The 9,296-nt window shown below is 39.7% G+C and overlaps 2 protein-coding genes across 2 annotated transcripts in view; both read left to right on the top strand.

The window, feature by feature from the left end:
- Positions 1–4,158, top strand: part of pop4 (POP4 homolog, ribonuclease P/MRP subunit) — an 11,949-nt gene extending 7,791 nt beyond the window's left edge. The window contains exons 4-5 of the mRNA XM_015403127.1: positions 1,675–1,867; positions 3,528–4,158. Of these exons, the coding sequence (XP_015258613.1) occupies positions 1,675–1,867; positions 3,528–3,664 (330 nt within the window). The 3' untranslated portion in view covers positions 3,665–4,158. The remainder of the gene's footprint in view (positions 1–1,674; positions 1,868–3,527) is intronic.
- Positions 4,159–6,415: 2,257 nt separating this feature from the next.
- Positions 6,416–7,711, top strand: plekhf1 (pleckstrin homology and FYVE domain containing 1). The gene is made up of 2 exons (XM_015403129.1): positions 6,416–6,838; positions 6,959–7,711. The coding sequence occupies exons 1-2, from the start codon at positions 6,601–6,603 to the stop codon at positions 7,543–7,545; spliced, it is 825 nt and encodes a 274-aa protein (XP_015258615.1). The 5' UTR covers positions 6,416–6,600; the 3' UTR covers positions 7,546–7,711.
- The last annotated feature ends 1,585 nt before the right edge of the window (positions 7,712–9,296 follow it).

Raw genomic sequence — 9,296 nt, forward strand, 5'->3', positions numbered from 1 at the left:
AACATCAAACAGTAGAAAAAGTTCCAGCGAACACTGTGAACATTCACACTGTATTTCCCCAGGAAAACACAGTGTGAAGCTTTTCTTTGGAAAATGGCAGAAAGTTCAAGCAAAAACTGCTGAAACACTATGAAATAGCCCAAAACAAAAATGATTACCATATTTTCCGGAATATAAGCTGCTACTCTTTTCCCACACTTTGAACCATGCAGCTTTTCTGTGGATTTTTCCTAACCGCCAGAGGGGGAAGTTAAAGTTGAAAATGAAAGAATAAGGAGCTAATTTTCATTTAGCACAATATGAAGGTAGATTTGTTTCTTTATTATTCAATCAAAAAAAAAAAGTTGCTTCAATCAAAGAAAAAAAGTGTTTGAATGCAAAAATATATTTGAGACTCAAAAAAATACATTTAAATACTGCTTTTCTTTGATTGAAAATGTTTTATTTGATAGAAGGTGCACTCTTTTTTTGTTTAAAGTAACTTTTTTAATTGAAGTAAAATAGTTTTTTGATTGGACCATATAATGGGTAGGACATTTTGGTCTTTATTATTCAATCAAGTAGCCAAGTTGCTTCAAACAAACAACAGAATCAATAAAAAAGTAACTTCAATGAAAGGATAAACGTTTTCAATCACAGAAAACAGTTTTTGAAAGCACATAAAATATTTGAGTCAAAAAATTGCATTTGAACACTTTTTTTATTGTTGAAAATGTTCTCTTTGGTTGAAGGGATCTATTTTGTGTTTGGGCCATACATGGGTAGGACATGTGTGTCTTAATCATTCAATTCCCAAAAAGTTGTTTCAATGAAAAAAATCAAAGAAAAAAAAATCAAATGCAAAAAAAAAAAAAAAAAATTACCCCAAAAAGAAAAAAGTATTGAATTTTATTTTTTTTTTTTTTTTTTTTTTTTTTTGAAGTGAAAAAAATTTAAAGTTCAAATTGTTTTATTTGAATCATTTTTTCTATAAGTGCAAAAAGTTTTGAAGTTCAAATTTGACAAGTGTCAATCAAACATGAGAATTGATTAATAAAGACCCAAATGTCCTACCCATTATATGGTCCAATCAAAAAACAATTTTACTTCAAATAAAAAAGTTGCTTTAAACAAAAAAGACTGGACTTCTATCAAATAAAACATTTTCAATCAAAGGAAAGCAGTGTTCAAATGTATTTTTTTGAGTCTCAAATATATTTTTGCATTCAAATACTATTTTCTTTGATTGATACGATCAAATACGATTTTTTTAATTGAAAGTATATTTTTTGATTGAAGCAACCTTTTTGTTTGATTGAATAATTAAGAAACAAATCTACCTTCATAGCACAAGAACATGCTAGCAGCACGACGGAGAACAAAAGTCCCACATTTTGACATTTATTTGCTGCATTAAAGCTGCCGAACCAATGAAGAGACTGAGCTCAACTCCTGCAGAGCTGAAATAAAACCTGATGAAGCTCCAGCTTTCAGTAGAAGCTCCTACTGTTGCGAGCTAACAAGCTAACGGGAGCTAGCATTCTACTTCTTCCCTAGTCCAATGGTATATGTAGAGCTCCCCCTACAGGTTTGGTGGGAGAGATTTCAGTAGATATCAGCAGCTCATAGCCCGGTGAGGCTTATATATGTACGTTTCCAGTTATTATATATATATATAAAAAAAGATTGTGTTGATGTGACGGTACCTGCATTGGTCCAACAGAAGGTCCATCAGAACCAGTCTGCCTCTTTCCCGTCCCTCTAAGGCATGTCTTTGCCCTCACAGTGGTGCGGTCCAAATGTCCAGCCTACGTTGGAATCACTGGGATCCTGATCCAGGAGTTCAAGCAGGTGTTTAAGATCATCACTAAGGAAGACAAAACCAAAGGTTAGTGAAGTTCTCCTTTAACGTCCTGATTACTCACCTTATCAAGTATCACTGCTTCTACTCAGTTTATTTCTATAGATCAAATCCAACCAGATCATTCAGTCAGATTAAAGCTTCATAAACAGCTGGTTGCATCCAGTCATTGACTCTACAGGATTAGCAGGGAGAGACAGAAGATATTGACTCTGCAGCAATCCCTCACATTGAACATGCACGCAGCGACTGTGGAGAAGAAAACGGCAAGAAACCTCCAGCAGAACCAGGCTCAGTGTGAGCGGCCATCTGCTGAGGCCGACTGGGGTTTAAAGAGACAGAAGCAGACATAGAAAAAGAACATAGAAGCACTGATCTATAAACATTTTCTATGTTAGAAAAGCTAACGCTAAGCTAACAACACAGGGGGCCTGCCTGGGAAAGAAACGGTTAATGAGATGAGCTTTGAATCAGTTTCAATGTCAGAGGATGAAAGAGAGAACAACTAGTCCCAGTAGAAGCTGAGCCCAGAGCTGGGGGCGAGAAACTGGACGAAACACTGAAAAACAGGCCAAGCTGCAATATATATATATAATCTATTGGCAGAACAGCTGATATTTCGCTCCAGGATAGAGACCAGACCAGATGAAGCTGCTGTGTCAGAGGGGAAGATGGAGGCATTGAAGGCTTAATGCTGGAGACAATAGCTCCATCTGATATATATATATATATATNAGGCTTAATGCTGGAGACAATAGCTCCATCTGATATATATATATATATATCTATATATATATATCTATATATATATATCTATATATATATATATATATATATATATATATATATATATATCTCCTCATTCACACCTTGATGAAATCATTGCGTTTTAACGTTCTAAGCTCTCTTTTCTGTTTTCATCCCTGCCTCTTATCATTTTGTTTAAACACTAGAAAAGCAGTAATTGTGAAACATGAGGATAATCTGTCATAAAATCCTATTAATGAAAGGTAATCGGACTGGATCTGGTTTGTAGTCTCTTTTTATTGTTGCATTCATAGGTGGAATGAAAGTCGGACATCCTGAGAGGCAGCTCTGGAAGTTTGCTAACTGTTGATACAAAATCAAAACTATGTATTAAGTTAGAAAATCAGATCAAACACTTGGTCCCATGTAGACGGCGAAACTATATATTTTTTGTAAATCAGTTGAGAGTTAAGTGGATTCAGAGGTTCTAAAGTCATAAAGTAGGGTTAGCATCCATCAGCCTGGTCTGACCCAAGATGGCCGCTCTATCGGCACGCCTCTCACCTGATGATGCGGGGTCTATCTATGTCTATACTACCAAACGTTAAAGTTGGTTTACACAGGTGATCAGAGAGTAATTAGCATCAGATGATGTTTCTCACAGTGGAGATGAAAATGCCTCCAGGAAGTGGGAGACCTGACTCCTTTCCTCACCGCTGAAATAAGAAACGTTCAGTTCATCTTTAGTCCAAGATGGAAACAAACCTGAAAAAGCTCACAGTGGCAAACTTTAGTATTGTTCCTAAGGTTTGATGATGGCTGATTGACCCAACATCCTTTCTACGGACAGAGGTCCCCGCTGTCCCCTGCTGTCCCCTGCCGTCCCCTCAGTCTCTGCCTGTCAGACCTGCTAATGTTTGTCTTTTTTTCCTTCACTCAGTGATACCAAAGAGGAACAGTGTTTTTTCTGTGGAGATCGACGGCTTTGTGTCGCACATCTATGGAAACAAGTTGGAGATGCGGGCCAGCGAACGCTCTGCCAAGAAGTTCAAAGTAAAGGGAACCATCGACCTGTAGGGACTGTCCTCTGACGGCCCCCTGCTGGACGGACAAAGAACTGCACAAAGCCTGCAGCCTGTGCAGAGCCAACACAAGTCCAGTTACTCAGATCTGAGCGGGTTCTGCTGAGTTCAGACTGTGGCAGAACACACTTTTCTTTCAGTAGACCTCTGTGAGGTTCTTCTTCTCCTGTTCTGCCAGACGTCCCGTTTGAAATAAAAGATCCGTGATGCAGACATGGGCAATGTGGAGTCAACAAGTCATCTACATGTCATGTATTTGTTCTACCCAGTCACTGAAGCAGGTGAGTCCAATCTTCACCGTGAATTAACCTGTGCAGATTGGACTCACCTGGTTAATTGGCTGGGTAGATTAAATACATGACATGGAGATGACTTGTTGACTCCACAGTGCCCAATTCTGCCTTGATGATAGCTGCAGGAACCTTCAACATTTTTCTGCACAGATAAAAAACAGATTAAATATGGAGGACTTGACATTGTTTGATGTTCAGCTGACTTCTGTAGTTTTTATTTCACTCTTTTTTTTTTTTCATCTGTAACATCACCAACAGATAAAGGAGAAGTTATTTTGAAATAAAGCAAATTTTTTACAATTTTTTGGCCTCTCAGCCCCTTTTATACTTCAATTATAATAAAAGTTATAGTGGCGAACTTATTGGCCATATAGAGCGGCCTGAGCCGTAGCTTCATTTGATGCGTCCTCAGGAGGGAATGAAAAGGAAATATCCAGAGTGACATGGAGGTTAATGGTTTGTTTAAATTAAAAGTCTGGTCAGGAAGGAATAATCAATGGATCATTATTTATACCTGAAAATAATACATCCGTTGTGATTTAATGAATTTAGTATGTAGTAGTAGTAAAAAAAAAAAAAGTTTTTCGTCATGATCACCGAGTCTGGGAGCGGCCATTTTTGCCCAAATATAGTAACCCCTCCCTCCTGCCATCTTCCAGCAGTGACGTCACAGTGCGGTAAGCCTAGCGCCATTCTCCCCGCTTTACAAGCTAAATCAATGGGAACTACTAGACACATCTGCAATCAACAACAATTATTGAAGATTTCCAGAGGACTTCATGGAGCATATCTAGAGAGACCTGAAGTCTAATGGCTTTATTTGTTTCTACGTAGCTCTTTGGTTGATGACATGGATGGCAAATTAAAATTATTTAGCCATTAGTTCTGGCCTTCTCTTTTACTGGATGCTAAACGTCTATTTTGAATTGGAGGGAATTGGAGAAAACTCCACCAGCCGCCACTGGTCCACATATAAACTGTTCACCGTATTGATTTTTCAAAAAATGATTTTAGAACCAGAAGGAACCTGTTTGTTTGTTTTTCATTGTGGAAGTTCAATCCCAACTCCACCACTTGCTGAACATCATCCACCTGGCTGGTCCCTGGCTGGTGCCTGGCTGGTCCCTGGCTGGTCTCTGGCTGGTTTCTGGCTGGTCCCTGGCTGGTGCCTGGCTGGTCCCTGGCGGGTCCCTGGCTGGTGCCTGGCTGGTCCCTGGCTGCACTCTGGCTGGTGCCTGGCTGGTCCCTGGCGGGTCCCCTTCAATTCCTTTTTAAACATCAATCTTCGTACTAAAATATTCTTTCTGTCATGATTTGTGGACTTTAAGATCTAAAGAGAAGCGCCATCTGCTGGTCAGACCCTGTAATTCAGGGAAAGGGTGGAATCAGAGTAAAAATAAATGCATGCCCAGGAGAAGGCCAGTGACTGGAAGTTGGAGGGGAGTAGGCTGCCAGTCGGCTGGTATTTGACTGGGAAGGACCATTTTGAATGGCTGCTACTGTAGGTTAAGTTAGGGTGTAAGTAGTGTATTTTGGTAGTGACACGTAAAGATTATTTTCTAATACTTAAACCCTAACCGTGAATTTTTTTGCACAGTTTCTAAAACTATTAATACTTATAACAAATCTAAAAGCACACACACTGCTTTGCACATTTGTAGAATCCACATGAAACAAATTACAGTAAGAAACAGTAAACATGTAAAACCACTGCGATATGACTATGTGTAGCTAAGCTATAGCATCACTGGTACTGAATGTGGAAGTGCATACTGGACATAAGCCAGCTGTGCTGAACTTTATTTTCCAGAGAGGGATGGCGCTAAAGGTCATGAGCTGCTTTTTGTGGATGAGGAAGGTTTGAACCTCACTAAAACAAGGAGGCAGGAAGATGCTGGAGGGAACATAAATGTGCAGCTAGAAGTCAAAAGCCTCTTTCCCACTGAAAATAGCAGGTTAACGTGTGTTTTACTAATATGGATCGAACTGCTAATAATTTTATTTGTCAATGATTTTGGCTTGGATAAAAAACACTTGTTTTTGACGTGTGTTTATATCACAAAAGTGTGACGTCAAACTGACGTAGGTTTCTTTGTAAAGAGAAAGCAAAAGCCAGATGTGCAGTTGGCACATTGTGTCCTTATTAATCTGATGGCTTGTGTTAACTGATATAAAACAAACACACTATATACGAATGTTTGAAAAGCTAAGAAAGGGTTATTAGCTTTTGCAAGAGCATGACGATGTTTTGCTGATTTGGTGAAAGGTTTTATTTGTACATAGAGTCAATAGTTATAAAAATTGTGCCAAAGCCAGCAAAGAAAACTGAAATATATACTGAAATATTCAGTAATATTCTTATTCTTACAACTTGACTGTAGTTTTTCTTGCTGAAGTTCTATAAATCAGAGGAAGTTGGTTTTAAATGCTTGGTGGCTCTCTCTGTTTCCAGAACAGTTTATATTTCTGAAAAGCATGTTTTCAGCCTGATTTGGTTCCTCCCAAGCTCTTGCCTAACATCCTCAAGCTGTTGTTCTTTGGAAAGCCGTTTCATCATCGAGGTCAGAGTATAAATACTCCTGCTGGGCCACAGTTCCTCTAGAAAGACGACTGACATGTTCGTGAGCAGAAGGGGGGCATGATGACCTATTCCCAGGAGAACCATGAGCGGATCCAGGCTGTAGAGAAGTTATTTGGTTCCTCAGGAAGACCCCTGTACCAGCCGGGTCGGGTTCTTATCGGAGAGGGCAGGTTGATGAAAGGGTGCCGCCGCGGGCCTCAGCCTAAAGTCTTCTTCCTCTTTAACGATGTGCTGGTGTATGGAAACATCCTGTTGGCCCGCCGCTGGTACAATAGGCAGAAGATCATCCCTCTAGGTGAGCTGCTCTGGCTGAGTCAGCTGGAGTCCCTGTTTCCTCTGATGCTGCAGTCCTATTTGCTGTGCTTGTACCAGATGTTCATATCTTGATCAGTTTTACATTTTATCTCCATTTCAGAGGACATCCAGCTGGAGGACATGGAGGACAGCCTGACCATGAAGAATCAGTGGCTGCTCCAAACCCCACGGAAGTCCTTCCTGGTAGCAGCTGCATCCGCTGAAGAGAAGGAGGCTTGGATCTCCCACATCACTGACTGCCAGTCCACACTGCCGCGATGGGACCCCAGCAGGGCGCGGCCAAGCTTTGCTGTCGCTTGGGTCCCAGATGAAGCCTCCTGCACCTGCATGCGTTGCTCCCGTCAGTTCTCTGCGACCCAGCGGCGACACCACTGTAGAAAGTGTGGCTTCCTGGTCTGTGGGAGGTGCTCCAAGCACCGCGCAGTGATCGGACACATCCACCCAGAGAAGCACCTGAGGATCTGCTCTGTGTGTAGCTCCAGCCTCCTGGGCTTAGGAAACCCAGTGGAGAGCTGCCAGAGAGGGGGCAGTGATGGCAGGTTCAGCTCTGACAAAGATTACGATGCTGGGTTTAGTGGAGAGAAGGAGGGTATGGAATATAACAAGTGGATCAGTTTGTGGTCAAAATATTACCTAAAACCAGAAGACTTCAGAGCAGAACTCAGGTCAAAGATTAAAGGGCAGTGAGGCTCCTGTGAAATACTTAGAAACACTAATGCTGTGCAGCCATCCTTTGCTCTCATACACTTTATAATTATTATTTTTTTTAATCGGTCTGAAAATGTATGTTTTATTTATTAAGGCTGGAACCAGTCCACTGTACATAAATATGAACTGAACTTTGTTAATAAGAAATAAACAACTCTTTCATATAATTTCAAAGCTTTTTATTCAATCCAATGGCCCTTTAATTAAAGAATAACCTTGAGCTCTTTAAGGTTTTATGGTCTTTAATGATTTATTTATTCAGTTTTATTTTAATTTGTTTTATTTATAATCAGTTCATGCAGAAAAAAAACTCAAATTTATAGATAAAAATATTAAGAGAGTTCGATCCAGTCAGATTCAGAGAAAAAGGAGATGTTTGGACATGATGCAGTTGGGTTCCTTTATTTAGGGATAAAGATTAGGATTTAAAGGAAAGCCAACAGATTTCTCCCTTAATCTGACCTTTAGCAATCAGTCCTGGATGCATTCTTCTTAATGAAACAGGAGAACAAATGTAACACAGCACCTCCAAGCTCCCCCCACCCAGGGACGCCATATTCAGAGCAGGATTGTGGGAAGTTTCTGACCCACCAGTGTTCTCATTTACTGAAGATGCAAAGAAGAATATTCAACAGGATTATTAAAGATTCAACAGACGTCCTTTAATGTCCCACTGACATTAGGAGCAGCTAAACTGTACCTCTCGTTTCTGATCCAGACTCTTTCATTGCTTGTTTATAACCGTACAACTAAAAAAAATAATTTTTTAATAAAAGTGGTTCTTCTGTCATTAATTTCAGGAGGTGAAACTCGTTTAGTTTCATTACACAAAAGTGAAAAAAACTGATCTTTTTTTATTTAAAAAACGTGTCAAAAATGCAAAAGTTCTGAAAAGCTTTTGCAAACACTAAGAAAGTTGAGTGGAAGGAAAAAGTGTGGAAGGAAAAGATAAACAGGGTGCTCACCACAGCTTTCAGGGACTATAAAGCAAACCCATGGGAGGATTTAGGGCTGCTTGACCCTGAAGCAGTGCTGGGTTCAGGGCTTTCAAAGCCTACATTCATAATCTCAACTTTTATTTTTTTCCAACTTTATTGGTTTATTTCAAAAAATCTGTTCTCTTAATTGTGTAGAGTCACTGTTGGCTACGCTGCTTCCATTTTCTGTCCAATCACATTTCAGCCTCTGTGTGTTGCTATGTCAGTCAAATCTGCCCAGGGCCTTCAGAATCAGCAATACTGCTGATGTTACCTTAACAATATTAGCGAGGAATGATTTCTTCAGCCAATCAGATTTCATATTTAGAGGGCCCGTCCATACGTCAGCATTTTCTGTCCTCTGATTGGTCGATTAGAGCTAAACGTTTGCAGCCAAGTTAAGCTAACGACAATCTGCATTCTTGATTCGCTTTTGTTCTGAGTGTTTCTGGCCTCAATGGCTGAAAGTAAATGGAGATAATGAGACTTCCTGCACAAAGACAGAAGGATGGATTTAGGTTATAAATAATCAATAAATAACCAATGTACACTGAGGGGTGGCCGAAAGCGGATAGGCACCAGAACCTCGGGGTTAATCTACACTGATCCAACAGGAATAAGCATAATGTCCATATTTTCTAAATAAACACTAAATATACTTTCATACAGGCTTTGCTAACAAATACAGGTCCTTCTCAAAATATTAGCCTATCGGGATAAAATTCATTATTTTCCATAATGTAATGATAAAAG

This window comes from Cyprinodon variegatus, unplaced genomic scaffold (assembly GCF_000732505.1).
Source record: "Cyprinodon variegatus isolate N-32 unplaced genomic scaffold, C_variegatus-1.0 Scaffold1442, whole genome shotgun sequence".
NCBI lineage: Eukaryota > Metazoa > Chordata > Actinopteri > Cyprinodontiformes > Cyprinodontidae > Cyprinodon > Cyprinodon variegatus.